Source organism: Pipra filicauda, unplaced genomic scaffold (genome assembly GCF_003945595.2).
Source record: "Pipra filicauda isolate LSUMZ 115617 unplaced genomic scaffold, ASM394559v2 scaffold24_size8852520_pilon, whole genome shotgun sequence".
Taxonomy (NCBI): Eukaryota; Metazoa; Chordata; class Aves; order Passeriformes; family Pipridae; genus Pipra; species Pipra filicauda.
In genome coordinates, this window is record NW_024104365.1 from 8006987 (window position 1) to 8028060 (window position 21074).

General features: G+C 41.6%; 1 protein-coding gene across 1 annotated transcript in view; it reads right to left on the reverse strand.

The window, feature by feature from the left end:
* The window catches only part of PKHD1 (PKHD1 ciliary IPT domain containing fibrocystin/polyductin), a 253982-nt gene that overhangs the window by 90257 nt on the left and 142651 nt on the right, over nt 1-21074 (reverse strand). The window contains exons 47-50 of the mRNA XM_027738336.2: nt 19097-19274; nt 18278-18473; nt 9810-9875; nt 8378-8497 (exon numbers count right to left, since the gene is read on the reverse strand). Coding sequence (XP_027594137.2) covers nt 8378-8497; nt 9810-9875; nt 18278-18473; nt 19097-19274 — 560 coding nt within the window. The remainder of the gene's footprint in view (nt 1-8377; nt 8498-9809; nt 9876-18277; nt 18474-19096; nt 19275-21074) is intronic.

Consider the following 21074-nt stretch of genomic DNA (forward strand, 5'->3'; position numbering starts at 1 on the left):
ATGTAGAGACATATTAGTCTCACTGGGCAAATCTGTTTATGAAAGTAAGACTTGAGCACCCAATGCAATGAACCAGGACTAAGTTAAGCTGTGTCTAAACAGCATGGTATTGAAAAAAAATATGAGAGTTCTCTTGAAAAAGCCAAGAACAAAATGCCCCATCCCTGGAAGTGTTCATGGCCAGGTTAGATGGGACTTTGAGCAACTTGGTCAAGTGGAAGGTGTCCCAGCCCGTGACAGGAGGGTTGGGACTAGATGATCTTTAAGGTCCCTTCCAAGCCAAACCATCCTGGGATTCTGGGATTGACGGAAGTGAAAAAATCCAGCAGTATCAAATACGTGCTTCATGGTGCCAAGAGTCTGAAAGTCCCCACCTTGTCAACAGGTTGACAAGCTGTAACCACACACCATAACCTCCCTCCAGTGACACCCTGTCACTGCTTTTCCCTCTCTGCAGCCTGGCTTTGCTCTCTCAGGTTTAGTGTATAAAATCCCACCTCTTCCTCACCATTCAGGAGGATGCTTACACCAACACAGTCTATGAGAAGCCAGAGTTCATGGAATCATTAAGGTTGGAAAAGACCTCTAAGAGCACCAAGTTCAACCAATCACCGGGTCCACCATGAGTTCTTCCACTCTGTGTTCATAGGATTGCTCATTCTCCTCTAACAAATCAGTTAACAGTGATCAGGGGAAGTACCATTCCCTCAGATCCTTAAGGAGAAAGCAAGGAGGATATTTTTATATTGCAGAACAGAGTGGGGGTTGTTGTGGGTTGAGCCCAATGACAGCATCATTGCTGCTTCCTAAAGCTGCAAATCTGCACCTGGGAACCTTTTAAAGGCCACTTAGGCTTTCCAAGTAGGACATGAGGAAGGATATAAATGGTGTATTTTTAGAGGCACCCCATTGCACAGAGGTGAATTCCACCCTCAGGGCCTATCTAATGGTCTTTGATGTCACTAAGAGCTTCTCAGTTGCTCTGGAAAACAGCTCAGGCCTTGAAATTGTGGTTTCCATCCCCCTGTGTTACTGACAACAGTAACAGTTTCCAGGTATGGTGCATCTCTGAGTCAATGGGTGTTCCTGGCAGAATGAAAAACAAGGTATTTCCTTAGCAAGGGGTTCAATGACATGATCTAATCGAGACTTTCACAGAAATAGCTTGCAGAAAATGAAAATCTTCAACATGATGACAGCTGATCCTACCCTACCCAGAGATTTTCTGTGATTTTCATTGATCTCACATGAGACACATTGATCTCACATGAGACACAGATACACAAAATGGAGGAAATTCAGATTTTCTGAATTCAGATTTTCTGTGATTTTCATTGATCTCACATGAGACACATTGATCTCACATGAGACACAGATACACAAAATGGAGGAAATTCAGGAACACACAAATTTTCCAATGGATTTTGGCAGATTGGTAAGAATGGGCCATTTGAAAACCATTTTGGTGTGGAACATAAGAAAAGCCAAAGTGTCTTGGGAAGTTGATCAGCTACTTCACAGTTTTTCTTCTGCCTGCAACCATAAACAACTGCTTTGCATAAAGACACAAATGACCACACAATGGGTAGCAGGGGGAAAGTCCTTTCCCCAAAATAAGTATTTAGGGGCTGACTCAAACTATTTAGCACAAAGATTTAAAAACATTCTCGAGCCCTGTTTGCAGTAAACATAATCAATATGACTCTATGAAAACCCATGAAGTACAGTAACAAGTGGACTGAAAGAAAATATAAGTAGGCTGCCTTCAATAATAGCATTTCCTAGTTTTTTGGCTTCTTAGTTTTGCAACCCTGAAAGAGCTTCCAGGGAAAGGAAATTTCTGTTTCAGGTCCTGTTTTCAGGTCTGGGGTCCTGGCTCTGCTTACAGATTTGTTTGTCTCCTACATACATGTTCCTACTTGATCCCTGCAACCCAGTCATCCCAGCTCTTCCTTTTGCCCCCCTTTTTTTATTCTTTCTCTCTGAACATCAGCAAGAGACACCCTGAAAGCCCAGGACCTCTGTTCTCAAGGACTATACCAAGCAGTGTAGCCACCCATGGTTACTCTGAACCCCTCATCCCAAAAAAGATTCCCTGCATCCTTGGGCTAAAAAAAATCTTTCAAGCATGTAAAATTTTCACAGCATTCAGATGTAATAAGTCTCTAGGGAGCAAGTGGGTTTTTTTTCTTTTTTCCCCCTAAATCTTATACTATTTGTACTTAATATGTTTTTACAGGCATGAAGGAACTCCTGTCTATAATCTTTTTACAGGACAGGTAGAGTCCCATGCCCTGCAGAGCTGTGAAGGGAAGGCACAGTATGTGAGGATATGAAACAGAGAGGAGAATGGGGGGGAGATGTTGTTAGAATGGTATCTCTCAGACAGAAGGGGAGAATCTAGTTTGTGAAATCACAGCTTAAGAATGTGGCAAAAAGCTGCAGTTGACAAAGGCCATAAGTATATTCATCAAACACGGGCTGAAACATTTTTACAAGGAAAAGAAGCAGCGCTCCCAGGCATGCCATTTATATGTCACATTTCAGTCTAGAACAGATATTTTTGCTGAGTTGCACATCTTTCTAAAAAAGGTTTTATAAAGGAAATGCTGACTGCTCTGTAACTGCTCTGTAATCACGTGTGAGCCTTGAAACACAGGAGTGAGAAATTTCCCCATTCGGAGATATCTCTGCAAACCTATAGTTTCCTCAGTTTAAAAGGACAACACTCTGGGGTGTGATGCTTGGGGTGTGAAGTCCTCAGATGGCGAAATGTTGCTCTGCAGAAACAACAGAACACTCCTTTGAGGGGGGAAAAAAGTCCTTCTGCACTTGAGGAGAAAAGCAAACAAATTCAAATACAACTTCCCTACATGGTCCTTATAGAATGCGCTCATTTATCTCATGGGGGAGGTCATGACTAAGCAGTTAAAATAATAAACTTTAGGTCACTGAGCTCTAGGGATTTACTTTCAGAGAAAGACAAACCAGAGTTGCTTTTCCCCCATGAAGATATTTCTATAGTGGCAAGCGATCACTTTCAGCAAACCATAGTTTGAGTCTGAAAACAGGGCTACATTTCATTGTACATATATTTTCTTCAGACAAAAAGCTCACAGGTATGGCAGAGTTTTAATGTGCAGACGTACAATGCTGAGAAGTCACTAATGACTCCAGCAATGACACAAAATGCCTTTGATCAACAGCATTGCTGTATAAAACACCATAGCATGCCATTGAATGGAAATCAGGCACAACAGAGAGCTATTATATGAGATACAGTACTCCAGCATTCATCTCTTCAAACAGAAAACTTCAAAGAAAATCAAAATCAGAAAATGAAGAACAGAGTGAATTCCACCACTGGAAAAAAAAAAAAAAAAAAAGAAAAAAAGAATAAAAAAAAAGGAGATAGAAATTGCCAGAGGCTACATGATATCGTGTCGATAGCCTTCAAAACAGCATTCCTTTGCTTGGAATTATAACACATTCTCCTTCCACCCAGACCACGCTGCATCAGGAGTGTGTCACACTGAAAACCATAAACCAAACCCCTGAAAATCCGAGAGCTTTGGGAAGCTAATGCCACTGTTGGCTGCTGGAAGGGCATGACTAAACTCCTGCAGCTTGTTTTGCAAGATGGTGTGACTGCCGAAGCCTGATGCATGTGAGAAGTCCTTGTGGGATGGTTGCAGCTCTGGAGGATGAACCTCCAGAGATTAAGTCACGAGTTGTGGCAGCCTGAGCTGAGGATTTCCAGATCAGGCTGGAAGAGACTTGTATCTGCTGGGGAGCCAGACACTGAGTGGACTTGTAACACACCAACACTAAAAAGCACTTTAACGTGAGGGCCCCACCCCTGCTGCAAGTGAAATTCATCTTTGTACTAAGAGTCTATCAAATCCTGAAGTCTCACCAATGCTTTCAAAACAAGCCAAAAGAAAAAAAAAAAAAAAAGAATAGCTTGGTACACAATCCCTTGGTACACAATCCCAGTTTCCAAACTCTCCAAATCACATCCTCTACATGTCAAGCATACACCAAACAACGGCACAAAAACCTGGTTTCTAATATGTATATTTTGCTAATAGAGGTATTTTTAACCTTTTCAAACTTATAGAATCATAGAATATGCTGAGTTGAGAGGGATCCACCAGAGTCCAGCCCATGAGGCAACCCTAAAGATGTGATTCTGCTTATTTTGTTAAATAAGTAAATTAAAGCTTTCATTAGCTAAATTTAGACAGTGGCCCAGTTCTTCAATGAACTCTAGGAATCCACATTCATTCAGAGATTTTAACAGTGTCAGACCAAAATCTTCCCCTGCACTTCCTCATGCTAAAAACAAGCGCTGAACATCTATTATTTGCTTTTATAACTCTAAAACTGTTCTTTGGGGGCTGAAAGGACTAACCCAGTAATGCACAGCATACTAAAAGTAGGCTTTCAACCTGAAAATCATTATAGATGGCTCCCAGAAGAGAATTTTAAGTAAACAGAAGACAGCAAGGGGTAAAACACAGCTGCATCTTTCCAGGAGTGAATCACAAAAACTTATTTGGGTGTGCAGGGCAGCATAAAGTTTGGGTGGTTTGTAGGGTGTTTATTCTCACAAGAGCAAACTCTCACTTTTTTGTAGCCATTTAGAGTCAGTCTCATTTTAGAAGGTCATGCACAAACCAGTGGAAATGGGAACATCCATAAAATGCTACAATTAAACATAAATTTAAAAATTGTTGATTTCATTTTAAATCTTGGCTCCAAACACGAGGTTGACTTTCTTTAAACTGGAAGCTCAAACACTTGTGGTGGCAAAGCAAAGCGTGAGAAATAGACAAAAAATTCATCTTGCCTGACTGCATTTTAAATGCCTTTATTTGAGCAACAAATCCAGCGCCCTTATCCCACCAGTGAGGACCACGACTCTAATTTAAGGGCCTGCACTCTGTTGACTCCAGTGACAGTAAGTGCCTCAACATATCCAAACCAGCAAGATTGAGGAGGGAAAGCAGCAATAAAATAGAGGGAAGATGATCAGAATAGGCAGGCACACAACAGAACAGTATCCTCTCAAAGTAGATGGTATGATAGATAGCTTGTGTTTGTGTTCATGACCCACAAGGATCATCCAGTCCAGCTCCTGGCCCTGCACAAGACACCCCAACAATCCCACCCTGTCCCTGAGAGCATTGTCCAAACACTCCTGGAGCTCTGGCAGCCTTGGTGCTGTGCCCACTGCCCTGGGGAACCTGTTTAGTGCCCAACCACCCTCTGGGTGAAGATCCTCTTCTTAATATCCAACCCAAATTCCACCAACACACCTTCATGCTTATTGCTGAAAGGAAGATTTACAGTGTGGCTCTCCACTTGTCCTAGCAGGCAGTGCATTTTCAGTTACCACTTACCTCTTTCTTTTTAATCCATTATGCATTTTGTTGTGGGGTTTTTTTGACCAGTAAAGCCCCTCTGAAGAGCAGGGACAGTTTTATTGTACACTCTGGAGCACCCTGCACTGAGGAGGTGATTTAGAACTGGGAACTCCAAGGGTCTCATCCTGCTGCTTAGGCATTCTGGTTTTGGGCAGATATTATTGTCCTGGCCCCTCAGTTCCATTCCTGCCCATGATAAAATGCAGATTGTATTTAATAGCCCAATCTTTACCCTGCTGCCTCTTAACTAGTAGCCACCAATATGTTAGGGAGAATCCCTGTACCTCACCCAGCAGCACAGACGTGCCCCAGTTAAACTGACCAAACCAACACTGCTCTAAATTCATGGGACATTACTTTTGACCCCAAAAGCTGTAGGGTCATGCTGCACAGTGCCAGGCCAGAGCTAATGAGCTTTGTCTCTCAGGAGAGATAATTAGTTCTGGTGCACCACCGTGCTGATGCAGCAGTGTTGTCTCCAGTCCCAGAACTAGATCAGTTGGGCTGGACTGGGCTGGGGGCAGAAATGAGCAATGCTCCAGGCATGGCTTAGTCATGAAGGGCCTTGTGATACATGACAAAGGCCATGGTCAGCATCACAGGGCAGCTAGAATAGGTATTTTATTGAAAGGATTATAGAATCATGGAATTGTTTAGGTTGGAAAAGACCTCTAAGATCACTGAGTCCAACTGTTAACCCAGAATAGCCAAACCCACAACTGACCCATGTCCTCAAGTGCCACATCTACACCTTTTAAATCTCTCCAGTGACGGTGACTCCACCACTGCTCTGGGCAGCTGTGCCAGGACTGGACAACTTTTTCAGTGAAGAAATTGTTCCTAATCAAAACCTCCCCTGGTGCAACTTGAGGCTGTTTCCTCTTGTCCTATCACTCGCTCCTTTGGAGAAGAGACAGCCCCCCACCTGGCTCCACCCTTCTGTCAAGGAGTTGCAGAGAGCAAGAAGGTCCCCCCTGAGCCTCCTTTTCTCCAGGTTGAGCCTCTCTCAGCTCCCTCAGTCACTTCTTGTGGTCCAGACCCTTTCTCAGCTCTGTTGCCCTTCTCTGGACATGCTCCTGTGCCTCAACTTTGCAGGAAACACAGAGGAGTTTTATTCATAGGTGAGTTTGCATTGCACTAAAGGACCATCACAACCTCAGCATCCAGCTTCCTCTCTCCTGATCTGATCTAAACAACAGAACTCAAAACTCTTGGCCAAACCTATCTATTTATTCAATTTTTATTCCCTGCTTCTGTGTAAATTGTGATTTACCATTGTGTCTCTTCATATCTGCACCTGACACATGATTTTGAAGACTGAAATGTTCCTGGGATTTTGACAATCATGGACTGATATTGGTGAACTGGATATAATGTGATTACAAGAAGCTGAGACAGATGTTCTGGTGTAGTCTCTGGCCTTGTTCTTGGAGAGCAGGAAAGACAAAATATGCCAAAACATGTGTGCAAAATCCAACCATGGCAAGAGGATGGATGCAAAGAGAGCAAAGCATATGTGAAATGTCCTACTCTTTAATGCTTCGTAAGAGGTCAAATATAACAGAGGTAAGAATGGGGTAGGAACTGAGTTGTCTGATAGCTTAGCCAGGATGATCCTGGAGTGCTTCAAACAGCACAAGGTATTATCCTATAAACAAATGACTTGAGCCCTGGAGCTCTACATAATACCATCATTGAACTAGTACCTAATCACAGTTATGTATTATAGCCAGTGAGATGGTAGAACTGAAAAAAAACCACACATTGTGGTTTGGTTTTTTTTTTTCAGGAAAAATGGATTTAATCAGAAAACATAAATTATCTACTCTTCAGTTCAATGTGACTTCACCCCAGAAGTGAAGAAAAGCATTTTTTAAAAAAGTACACAGGGGTTTTGGTGGTTTTTCTTTTCATATTAACCAGAAAATCAAAGATTAAACTAAGTATTCATTGAAGGTTGATCATAATTCTTAATGTAACCTGAAAATATATATATCTATTATTTTAATGACATAGATCAGAGAAGCCCTAACCATGAATGAGGTTCCGCACAAAAATACCAAACCAAACACTGCCTTCCAGAAAGGCCATGAGCCAAAAAGAGGTGAAGAGGAATAGACATGGAGCAGTGTTATCCCCGTTTCCAGAAGTGGAGCTGTGGTAGGTAGAGTGACTTGCCTGGTTTCAAACCACCGAGGAGGAGTCAGTACCAGGTCCTAGAACATGTCAGATACCAACCACACAATATTCGTAGGATCATATAATCATTATGTCTGGAAGAGACCTCAAGACCTCATCTAGTCCAACTTCCTCATCAGAGTAGGGTCAGCTCTTATATAAAATGGTTATCACAAGCTTTTTACTCCAGATTTCATTGCAAATTGCCTAATGTATTCACCAGAATTCAGTTTTCCTGCAGTAATGTTGTAAGCTGAGCTGGGATTTACATGTAACTCAAGTTGAAACACAGACATGACCTAAAACATCTTGGAGGCATCCACGGCAAATGGTTTGAGAGATTATCACTGATAGTGGGAATTACAACAGGAAAATAAACTGGAAGGTGGTACCATTGTGGAACTGTAAAATATGATCCCTGCTCAAAACATAGAGAGATGGGTCAAGAGATAAGCTCCTTGTGACTTGATGGTTCTGGGCCTTGCAAATTCTCTGCTCCTCAAATAAGGTTCATGAACATACTTCAGCTTGAATGACTGTGTGTGTGTTTGTGTGTATGTAAATGGAAAAGAAGTATTATTCTCTTCCAAAACTTACATTTTTGTACTGTAGTCAAGATTTCCATGTGACAAGGAACAAGTGTGGTGTCCTGCACACACTTGAATGCCCACTAGTGCCAAGGAGTCCATGTTACAACACAAATATACTTCCTAATGTAGACAGAGCCCAGCCCTTCTACAGGAATTAAACACCTTTCCTTCCTTACGTACTAGGCAGGATGATGACATCTTCCCCAGGGCCTGGGATGCTGCAGTTGGATCCACCCCAGCCTTTTCCCACGTCATGCCATGTCTCTGGGTGTGACCACTTCAAGACAGCATCATAAGGATCTACAAAACAGGAAATACAAAGAGAGAGTTATAATATTCAGTAGCTGGAAGAATTACCATTTCTTTGATAATCCAGCATCTGTGACATTATCATCCTCCTGTCACTGATGAAGCAACATTAACTGCTCTTTGTTATGTTCTGTGCTTAAAGAAAGATGCTTGATTGAATTCCCAGGGCATGGGAATTTCCACAAGTTCCCAAAGTATGAAAGATGTTTTAAAATGAGTGATCAACTCTTACAAGCTTGTTAGCACTCAGAAGAGCAGGAGTCTTCCCATTCCAAGGGGTGACTAAGAGCTGCCTTGGAAAAGAAGCTTGACCAAGGCACGTGGCAACTCCAGCTCATTCCCCAAAGATTTCTTTTTCAGTTAAATCCAAAAGGGAACTCCTGAGCCTTAGGAAAATATTGGAATAAATTAAGTTTACAAAATGCCAGGTGCTTGACTTGCACTTCTGTTTTAGAGAGCTAACAATCCAGGCTTCATAAATTAATTGCCTCTAAGTTTGTTCTGCCACCAAGAGAGGAAGGAAAGCCTTTAAGGGGAAATCTTGCACACTAAGTTTAGTAAATCCTAAAGTAATGCAGGCAGGGCCTCCCTCTGGAGGCCTCTACAAGCACCTACTTCTGTCCTACCACAGTAAAGGGAATTTTGGCATTTTTTTCATTGAGGAAGGCTTAATTGGGTATTGAAAACACAGGGGCAAGTTCATGCCTAAGTGTTGGAGGCTGGACCCAGCTCAGTAACATTGTGGAGTAGAAAAAACATCCATTACCAACACAGGGAAATGCAGAGAAATTAAATTGTTACGGAGTTCCTTAAGGCTGGGTCTATTTTTCCATCCCTTGTTTTTTCTGGGGGAAATACTCTGCAAAAATATCTCTAAATTCACTTAAAAGACTATCATTATTAATACACAGAAAGGCAGCTATGCAATTAATACCAAAATTTGGAGGTTTCCCTTGCCTCTGGTGTATTTTTCTGTCTGACTCAACATGAAACTCTGCAGTAATGTCAGACCATGAAGCACTAAAATAGTCTGTAGTCTTACATTCTCCATGACCTTTCTGATCTGCCATGGTATTTCTTAGTAAAAGTTTATAGTCTTTTATACTGTGGAATCACACATTTATCTTGAGCAATGGTAGATATGGCTCAATGAAATGCTTAAATGAATACCAAGAATCTCTCTTGTGTTGATAGATGTGCAAAATATTGAAGTAAAAACCAGCAATTTATTCCTGAAAAAGCCATAAAAAAAGAAATGGTGTGACTCCCACATCAAGCCTTTCTGACACAGACTGTCACCCACCTGGGGTAGGTAAAGCCACTCTTTCCTTCTCTTTCAGTGTGACCTGAATTAAGTCAGCTCCTGTGACTGAACACAGAGAATTTTAGGGAGTTACAAATGAACAGACACAAAAAAATCATACTAAATAAATTGCTACACATGAATTCCTGACATCATTATCCATTTCTTACAGAAACATTTTTTTAAGAGCTACTACACATGTTTTCTAAGCATTTTTTGTCCCTTTTTTTGTGCTTTGAGAAGGGATTAAACAAACACATTTTAATTTACAGATATGGAGGGTCTCAAGACAACTCATTAGAAATAGCTAAAAGAAAACATTCAACAATCAGAAATTCTAGGCTGGAACTGGAATCTCATTTATCCCACTATAAATCCACAGCAGTTCTACCAACACAGGCAATATCACACCATTGAATACATAATGTATTAACTGGCTCAAGAAGCGAATTACAGCTTTTGTTTTGTAGTCAGGTTTTGATTTTTTTTCACCCCCAAAATCTGGTATCTGAAAGAGATGCTTTAATTAGTCAGACTTTATAGACTGGAGACAGGGCCCCTGTGTTCTCTGCTGTGAAAAGGGGTCAGAAGCAATTATCACAGTTGTAACCTTTGTGCCCGAGTATTGTCAGCAGGAGAAGGGTCAGGATAATGCAAATCAAAGAGGAGCAGGAGAAAGCTGCTTCAGACCCAGCTCAAATCCTAACTCCTCTTCATCTCCAGTGGCATATAAAGGCACTTCCTTTCAGTCACCAGACTGGAACAACCATAGGTTAAAATAGAAACACTCTGACAAACAAATAAATCTCCTGTCCTCTGCCCAACCCCTTATGGTGACCCTAAAATGTTGTTGGAAGATTTTTGGGTGGGATGTAGAAGAATTGTATCAATGAAGCCATTGTCAGAACTTCCCTCCATCCTAGAACATGCCAGGAACTTTCCTGTGTGTGTCTCAACCCACCGGGGGGATTTCATGCCATATTGTAATTTACTTACTTTATCTTTAAACAAGTCTCCGCACTTTTAAATTGCGAACCCCTTCCTTCCCCACCTCCCTCCTTTTCTCCCAGTGCAACTGAGCAAATTTAAAATAACTGAGATTCATTAATTTTAACTGTTCAATAAATTAGTATGAATAATCAAAAAACTTGATTCTTTCTGATAATTACTATTTGATGTCAGTTGAAAGCACTCGATTGAGTTAGCAGCATATGCTCCTATGCCAAATGAGGCTTCCATAATTAAATAGAAACTGATTCCATGAGGTTTTTCTCATGTCTGATTAATTAGTAATCAGGTGCCTCAGCCCTGTTCTTCAGTGACACCTTCTCTCCCAGTGGTAGCTGGGATCTGATCCATACATCAGTCAAGCCAATCTGCCCCAAATCATCACACAGAGCTCACAATGAACAGCATCATGTCCATCATGTGGTCACAAGGTGAACCTTTGAGGAGAAAGAATGACATGAAGACTAATTTAGTGTCTTTGGCACAGCTCATGTGGCTTTCAGGCAATACATCTCTGTGCACTTTTATGGTTACAGGAGTCAAAGCTGGTACATCAGCCTTTGGAAAAGGGAGAGAACCAAGACCTGACATTGTCCTTTTTTGGCTAAATATATTTTGTCAGGTTTGTTGGGGTTTTTTTTTCTTACTTTTGCAGGCATTAGATTGAAATTATCTAATTAAGGATATTTGTATGGTTCAGAGAAAATCTGTTCTAACTAAATCCTGAGGAGACATAAAATATGATCAATGCAGTATATAGACCTCGTAAAGAGGTTCAATCCCCTTTCAATCACAGTGAAGAAAAGAACCATTAAGACTTAACTCAGTTCTATCCAGAGTCAGGGTAACAGCAAAAATTTCTCATATTGGAAGTGTCATCCCACCACAGAGTATAAAAATTCAAATCATTTTAAGTCATTTATACTCTCTATGAGCACAGGAATTGGGGCCAGAATATTCCACAGAATTCTTCACAGCCTTGTAACTTGCAACAATTATTTATATCAATGGGGTGCAAAGTGGAATGGTTGTAAATCAGTCATGTTTTGTTGCCATTTCCCACAAATACTCCTAAAAACTGACCAGAAAAGATAAAGGCCTTGGGATTAATCAAGACTACAGTGGTATAGTCCTTCTGCTTGTTTTGTTTTGCTCCTGAGTCCGTTATCACTGGGTTTTACAGGACAGGAAGAGATACAGGCAATACAGATGAAGGACATCATTAGTAAACATTGAATTAAGGTGACTCTTCTCAAAATGCAGTTATAAGGCTCCAGGGTTTAGTTGTATAAAACCTTTATAAGGCTCATCAATTTTCTGCCTTATTACAGCTCCTCCTGGATGTTTGGGCTGTGAATCATAAATATAGGCCTTCTGGATGATAGTCCTGGTAACTTTCTCCTGGTTCAGGGCTCCTTGAGTGAACATGAAGGAGGAGCAACTCAGTCTTTTATCAGCTTTGCAGTGACTCGGAATTTTGCCTGTGGATATTAGGAAGGGCTGAAACGAGGATAAATGGCTCCAATAGCCTGACTTACAAATAACAAGCAGCTCCATGCTATTTAACATCAATTGGGCTAACATCCATCACTGGGAAATCAAAACTTTTTAGACAGCACAATCAACCACACAGTGAGACACACCTCTAGAAACTGGAGAACCAGGGAGATGGTGTTTTGTCATCCTCTGTGAGGATCTGTTACAGGAGATACCCAGAAATATGGTAAAATAGGGACACCGAAGTGAGAAGAGATGTTAAAAAAATTATATATATATATATACATATATATGTAAGTATGTATGTATGTATAAATATGTATGTATATATATATACACACATATACACTTGGGCTAATGGATATAGATTCGTGCTTACAGCAGATAAATATTTGCAGAGGCAGAGGTGAAGGCATGAAATTCCTCCTGCAGACATCACATAGTCAAAATAGCATCCCTGACAGGATTGTAAGGGCATTTCATCATCTTATTTCTCTAACTGCTACATTCTCTGGTCTCTCTGCTTCCATGCCAGAAGGGCAGGAGCTCGCCCACCAGGAGAAGGTTGTTTTTTCTCTGTGTGTCTATTGCAAAAATTGAGCAACTGAGGGTGTTTAGCCTGGAGGAAAGGGATCTCAGGGGGGACCATATTGCTTCTACAACTACCTGGAAGGAGATTGTAGTCAGGTGGGAGTTGGCCTCTTCTCCCAAGCAACTTGCAACAAGACAAGAGGAAATGGCCTCAAGCTACACCAGGGGAGGTTCAGGTTGAACATCAGGAAGAATTTCCTCACTGAAAGGCTGATCAAGCATTGGAAAGAGCTGCCCAGGAGGTGGTGGAGTCCCCATCCCTGGAGGTGTTTAAGGAAAGACTTGGCACTCAGTGCTCTGGTCTGGTTGACAAGGTGGGGATCAGTCAAAGGTTGGACTCGATGATCTTGGAGGTCTTTTCCGACCTAAATGATTCTGTGATTTTGTGATTACAAAGGGTGTGTCTTTACCAAGAACTGACATTTCATTCCATGGAGGTCACCGAGCAGCCCACATCTGGTCAACTGGCCCTTGAAACAACTGATATGGGGTGAGTTTTATCTGGCTGGAAGAAAAGACCCATCCCTGCACAACCAGTCCTCTGTAAAGAATTAACTCTATTCTTTAGGTCTTTAACCTTGGATTCTCCTTTACCCCCAAGCAATAAGGCTGCAGAAAATATCTGTGTTTATTTATTTTCTGCATTTTAATATTAGAAACAAACATTCTTAAGGGCCTTCTTTTCCTCCTATACAAAGCAATTACAGAAACCCACAGAGTCTAATGGAAGTGAGATCATTCTTTAGGAATCTAGAACAGACAATAAGTATAATCAAATTATTTTTTAAGAACTATGGGAACCGTAAACCTGCTTCTGACACAGCAGTAATATGACGTTGAGCCTCAGGCCCTCTTAACAATTCCCACATGAGTCACTTGAGCAGTCAACGGGATGACCCATCTCCATAAAAGTTGTGTCTACTGAAAAACGTACTTGGGGTAAATAAAAAGTTTGATAATCCTTTCAGTGATGTTTTCAGTAATGTTTGTGTTCAGCCCTTCATTTTAGAAAAATTAGAAAAAGCCAAGAGAAATCTGGACGTGCAGGAAGCCAACTCTTTGTTACATTCCAAAAGAAATTGGTTCAATCCTTTCAAAAGTGAACAAGAGAGAATCAACATCCCTCTGGTTTTTAGCCAGTTCCAGTATTGCCCAGAGACCTTAACCAAGGAGCAGTACCACACTGTGGCACCATATGCTGAAATTTGTAACAGACTTAAAAAAGCTAATAATGTTATTATTCAAATTTACACAGGATATTTCTCCTAAAACTATCCCAAATGTCCCAGTGTGACGTTTCTTTTCACCATTCTTGTTACAATAAGTGGTCTTTTTTTGATGCAGCATGGTCACATCATGTTTCACGCTCCTCAAACATGGTTGAGCCATAACCCAGCAGTGTTTTGGAGAGTCACACACAATTTCAGGGCCCATCAGTGACCTTTGAGGAAGGTTTCTTAAGGCAATGGGTGCCTCAGAGAAAATCAGAGTGATGCTATGAAGGCTGACCCATGTCAAAGCAAAGCTGCTGATGTAGAAATGACTGGCACGGGATCCCTCAATCTTCCTTGTCTCCCCTTCATCCAGCATCCAGCAGGGACATGGGGTTATATGTCTTCAGTAGCAAATCCTTTAAAATGGTCTGAAAAGACGATTTTCAAAGGGACTTATGGGCTGGTTAACAGTTTCATGTGCGTAGGTAGTAGTGACTCCTTTGTTAATAGGATCATTACCCACATAACAGAAACATTCTCCATTATTATTATTATTTCTCCCCATTCAGCACCCTCTGCATTCTCCAGTGCCCAAGCCTAATTTGCAAAACTCTGAGCATCAGTGCAACTTAACTCCTTTAATCCCCTCCATACGGTCTATTTTCTCGCCTTTTGTGTTGACAGACCTTTTTGCCTCCCCCAAAGATAAACAAACACTTGCATGACGCCAGGCAATTTCGGATGGAAAGGGCATGGAGAAAGCCCGAGCCCAAACGAGAACTGCCGGCCAAGGTGGCTTCATTCAGCTGCCCACTTCGTTTGAATAACAATATCTTCTCAGTCACGGGGTTTTCCCTCCTCTTCTCCCCCCTTTTCTCCCCATGCAGGCGTGAGTAAAAGGCTGTGTGAATTCAGGAGCCTGCTTGTGAATGAGCCGGCATCTGATCCGTATTTACCGACGTTAATTTTGGATGTAATGCACCCCTGCCACTTCCCCACAGTTTGCCCTAAAAGGCTTTCTGACAGGCACAAAAGCGGCGGGTCAAAAGTAAGTTGACCCCTGCCAGAATGTACAATTATTGCAAAGAGGTGGTAACACCAGCAGCTGTCGAAACCCCACCGGCACGGCGAGGAGCTTCCAAAAGTCGCGGGGATGACTAATAGGCTGGAGCGCTCCCCTCCGCCCTGCGAGAGCCCGCGACTTCGGGCAGGAAGAATTATGGCCCTCCCGAGCAGCTGCAATAATTGTCTTCCCATTGTCCCTCGGCCACCCCCTACAAGTGCCCATTGTGGGCGCGGAGTCAAGTGATTATATGCTTGGGCTGATGCTGTTTGCGCCCAGCTGCCCGACCGCTGACACACGAGCGCGGAGAGGGGGGACCCGCGTCTGCTAGACGGGACTCCGACATACCAGACCTTTTACATAAGTCAAACAGGAACAAATGACTCTTTATCAGCCCCTTCTCCCTTTGAAGTGGCGGCTGCTTATAGGCCCTTACAGCTTTTCCTCCTTAGCCCGAGCAAACATCCTCCTTTTGATATGCTACATGCTCATTATCTCTGCCCCATTTAATGATTTTTGATTGAAGGGTGGCAGAGCGGTTGCCAAGAGGGTAGTTAAAGAGGCTCCACGCAGGCAGGACAACAAGAAAGGCTTTCCTTGTGCAGCAGCCTAAATTTGGAGTTTCTTAACAGTGTGTTCTTGTTCTTAGCAGCAGATAAGGGCTGAGCGTGAAATTCTTAATTAAGCAGTAAATAGAGAGTGGGGTGTCAGCAGATGCAGCCTGTAGCCATGGAGACCAAGGCTGATGAAGGAGGGAGCTAAGACTCCGTGCCGGCCCGGGGCTCGGGCATGACTGACAGCTGAAGAATCCGACAAAGCTTGTAAACGGGATTAATTAGTTGGCTAATTATTTCATATAGCTAAATGTAAAGAAAATATTTAAAAACACCACAAAAAAAAAAAAAAAAAAAAAAAAAAAAAAAAAAAAACAGCTTGCAGAGTTAGGCAGGAAGATGGTGTGAAAGCCAGACCTTCAAGTGTTGTCCTCTCTGGGTAGGTGGGTGGACCTGGTGGGTCTTTTAAGGCCAGAAGGGACTATTGTGGCTTGACCTCCTACAGAGCACGAATCTCTCCTCCTGAGGTTCCTAATAGCTTCTCTCAGAGCTGGAGCATATTTCTCTGAAAAGATGGCCAAGCATCATCTAAGGACCCTGAGTGATGGAAAGCCCACCACATGCCATGAGTCTGCTCTGCTGGCTAATTATCCTCACCCTCTCAGCCTGCACAGTGGAGGCTGGAAGGGAAATGAAATGGCACACCAGGGCTGGGAATCCACTCACTTTGTTTCAGACTTTCACCCTACACCAACAGCATAGATATGAGGTACCCAACACTGAATTATTGATCTCACTCCTATAAAAGCCCTCGCTGAAAATGTTCACAGCATGAATTATACATATTAGGTGTTTTCATAATTTTCCTCTCGTGTACTTTGGATGATTGTTTCTCTATTAAAATGAGAAACAACAACAAGCTCTTCAAATAATAAAAATCAAGAAGAAAGGAGAGAGAAGGACAAGAAAGTATCAGTGATGCAAGAGTGACATATCCCAGTCTTCCCAAGACTGTCATCTCCTCTATTTTCAACAACTGAGGCCAAGACACAGATGTCATCTTCTGAGCTTTCCCAGGCTTCCCTGACAGTGCAATTCAGGATATGCAAACTGAGAAGCAGTCAACTTTTATATTTGAAAGAACAAATTTACTCAGTTAGTAAACTGAAATAATAAAACTTTTTTCTCCTTTCAGTAGATACTTGTTATGAACTTGGGCAAGGCTTAGACTCAACAGCTAAATTTATAGTATATATAACTGTACTATATCTAAACAGGGCCAGGACACAGAACTAGGACCTGGACCCCAATACACTACATGGTTATATTGCTGGCCAAGTTCCTGGCAGAGCTTCAGCCCAAACTCCCAGATGGTGACCAGTATGGTTTTGGAGTTAGCACAGGACAGAGATCTTTCCCAGTTTGAAGCTTGGATGTATCTAGCCTGCTTTGAGAGCTGAAATGTTCAGCTGCATGGACACAAGCTGTGCAGTGGCAGCTGGCTGCAGGACGAGAGGTGGATGCAGGATGTGTGATCCTCAGACTGAGGTTAAGGTGTGGGCTTCCCATTTCTCCAGAAAAGTACACAGGATGATTTTCATTGTTCCCAAGCTCAGGGGTTTGCCTGTCCTCATTCCAGCTATGTTTTCTTCTTCATTGTCCCAGTGATTGTTCTAGTTGCTCATTCCTAAAGAGATCCTACACGAGAAAGCAATGTATGTGCCATGTCATTAGTGCAAATCAAGGGAAATTCTAATGGATTAGATGAGTGAAAAATTTTCTTACTGTAAAAATCGTCTTTACTTTCACTGTGTAACCGTCATGAAGGATAAGCTCTGCTTCCCAAAGACACCAAAATATTTTTGTGATTCTGGGTTCTACTATTACTAATAAAAGCAACAATCATTGCCTTGCTTTTGACATACAGAGCTTAGACCCTTATAAAATTATTTGCCTGAGAATGGAAATTGTGGAAAATGTCCAAAATTTAAAAGTATAAATGAAACTTGAATAAGTATCAGTAAAATATCTGATTTTTTTTTTTTTTAATGACCACCACTCTTCATGATCTAGCATACAAAGTCAACATATTCAAATGCAAAGATCTAGATGTCTTTGGCACTTTCCAGTCCTGGGAAAAATTCTCTCCCATTAATTCTATTGCCTTCAGTGGACTCAGCTTATTTAGATTGCCCATGATTTATTGATACATGTGACATAGGACCAACTGACATCAGAGGTCTTTAGTGGAATTTAATGCCTTTATCTCTCAAAAAACCCCAATTCCAATACAACTGATATCTCATCACCCACTATTTATGCTACATTCCTTTTGTTGACAGATCAAGCATCAGATTGATCAGTTAGGGATGGACCTGATGTGCATTTATCTATTTGATTAACACTTTGGAGGAACTCTCACCAATTGAAAGGCCATTGAAAGATGGCCTTTTGTATATCTGGAGTTCAAATTAAAAAAGCATCAGCTCTGTGATCATTCTTGAATAAAAAGGGACATTGCAATCCTTGTATTGCACTTACCCAAATAGGTCAACTTCCCCAGTCTGCTGTCAAGGTACCAATCACAGCTCCTGTGTTGTCCATATGAAGGCAGAGACTGGAGTGGCTCTCCAGTCCTTGTCCCACAGGACACCACGACCTCAAGATGGGCAGGAAGATCCTGGTGTTCCACCAGCAAGTAATTCCCAGTCTTGAAGCTGCTAAATGTCACTAAATACTAGAGAAGAGGGAACCAAAATAAACACACCTGAGTCTGTGATTAAAGCTCCATGGAGTGCAGTATAAAGGGGTAAAGAGGATAGTGCTCCTCACAGGCAACATATTCTTTTGCAAAATATGTGTTGAAAACAAGAAGAGCAGCATAAAATTAAACAGAAGATGATGGTAAATGCAGAAAAAATCAACTCCCCTGCTGCAGAGGAACAATGTCTTGTGAAAACCATACTTCAACATGAGTTAATGCAGTAAAAATCTCCATGATTCCTAAGCACCACACTGAACTTTCACCTAAGATATCTGAAATCATTAAGAGTTCAAGGCCAGGCAGGACAGGGCTTGGAGCAACCTGTCTAGTGGAAGGTGTCCCTGCCCATGGTAGGAGAGTTGGAACTAGATGGTCTTTAAAGTCCCCTCCAACCCAACCCATTCTATGATTCTGTGATCTTCCTGCTCCAATTTACTACTGAGAGCTTCGGGTCATCTTATCTAAGCCTATAAATAGAGAGAGACTTTCTCAGTGCATTTAACAAATTTTTTCTTCTCTCTGCTCAACCAAAAATATGAAAGCATGATTATCTCTTCCAGATACAATTTTGAAATTATAAAACATTCTGGTGTTACCTGGAGCTGTTTGCTGACCAAAGGGTTGTCAAATGTCAATGTGTAGGTCTCTTTATCCAAAAGGAGAACCACCCAGCCATACAGGTTTGATAAAGTATCAGGGACATAATTGACTGTGGTTGTCTTATTCCTCCTGTCAGTCACAGTTAAATTATAGGGAATGTCTGGAGCCTCTTTTCTGCAGAAAACAAACAAATAAACCAACAAAAAACCAAAACCTACATTTTTACACTGAACGCTGTCATTTTTCAGCCTTTACAGTTCTATTTTTATTTGAATTACAATAGTTATGTAGGATCTGTCTCAGAATGTGACTTCATTTGTGTAATTCTTTATAAATACCATAAGAAATAATCTCTGTTTCAAGTGCTGTAAAAAAAGAAAGAGAAAAAGAGAGACACAGGTTGGAGGAATAAAGTCAGAGAGGAGCAAAGCAGAGCAATGGCAACAGTCAGGGTACAAACTCCTACACTGTCAGAGTATTTCCACATCCATCAGATTCATGGGCCTCAGGTTCAGCTTTTAGGATTTTCATGACATTTGACAGAGTTCTCTGGTTAGCCTCATCCCAGGCTGAATGGGGCTCTGAGCAACCTGGTCTAGCGGAAGGTGTCCCTGCCCACAGCAAGAGGGGTTGGGCTGGATGGTCTTTAAAGTCCCTTCCAACCCAAAGGATGCCGTGATTCCTCACTCACATTCGAGTGATCAAAAGTTTCACTGAGACTGAAGGCGCCAAAATCTTGTGTAATTCAACAATCTGCTCTTTGTCTGCACTATGAAGCTGGGGCTGCCACAGACTACGAAAGTCATCACAGACTGGATGAGGTTATAGTGCAGCAGTTCTTCTGAGCATCTAAATGAGAACTCAACCCCTTTTTTGTTAGGACTTTGCACAAATTTTGTCAAATCTAGTCAGAGAAAAATACCCTCACTGAACACATCAACAGTAGTAATGATATCAGAAGTGGCCATGAGCCCTTTTGATTTAAGGCCTCTGGAGACTCTTCTCAGTTTTGGCATTTGAGCTGACACTAAGCCTGAAAAATCTCCTCTCTTAAGCATACCTAAAATGCTATTTCTCATTATTTGGAGTATTACCCTACAACTACACATCTCATCCTATTTCCCAACCTTCCAGACTGGATAGAGCTTATTTATCCAGGGCAGATATTGCTAAAACTCATGTCATCCTGCAATTTACCTGTCTGTATTTGCAGTTTTTGGCTGGGCTTTTTTTCCCCCTTAGTGCTTTGGAGACAATATAATATTACAATAAAAGTCATCTTGCAGATATTTTTTTCTTTTTTTGTTTTTAACCAGTTCTGAGATTATTTTTTTAAAAAATTTTTGTTATTCTAGTGTCACTTTGGTAAAGGGCTTTCTGGTTACCCAGAAACATTCAGCAGAGAAGCAGCAATGGCAAAGAGAAGCGTGAATCAGCAAAGAATCACTCAACCAGAAGATATTGGCAGACCAATGAAACTGGCTGTAAGGAGTTTATAAGGCTTAAACAGCTTTTGTACTACTAATAAACCTCCTCTTATAGGCATTAACTGGACCAGGATATTAGGCTGCTAATTAAGCAAGTAAACGACAACAAGCACATTATTGCCACAGTTATCAGCACCTGCACAGGTATTCAGGAAAACATTTCCAGCAGCAGAAGCACAACACACATAATGTCGAGAAAAATTAAACTCTCCTGCACATCAGAATTGCCTTATTGAGTTACAAAGGTGCCCAACACCACAGCAAGTGACAGAGACTCAGAGACACCCTCTCTGCAACATAAATCCACATGGTCTTGCTCTTTACTCATTTTACTTTTCATTGCTGGAGAAGTCTGTTGAGACACTTGGAATCACTTTTATCAGGGGACCCTCCCCAGTACTTCCAAGAAAATTAAAGACAGAGAAGAGAGCCTGGAAGGGACAATCCTGCTGGGATGCAAGACACCTGACTGATCTGTCAGAAAGTT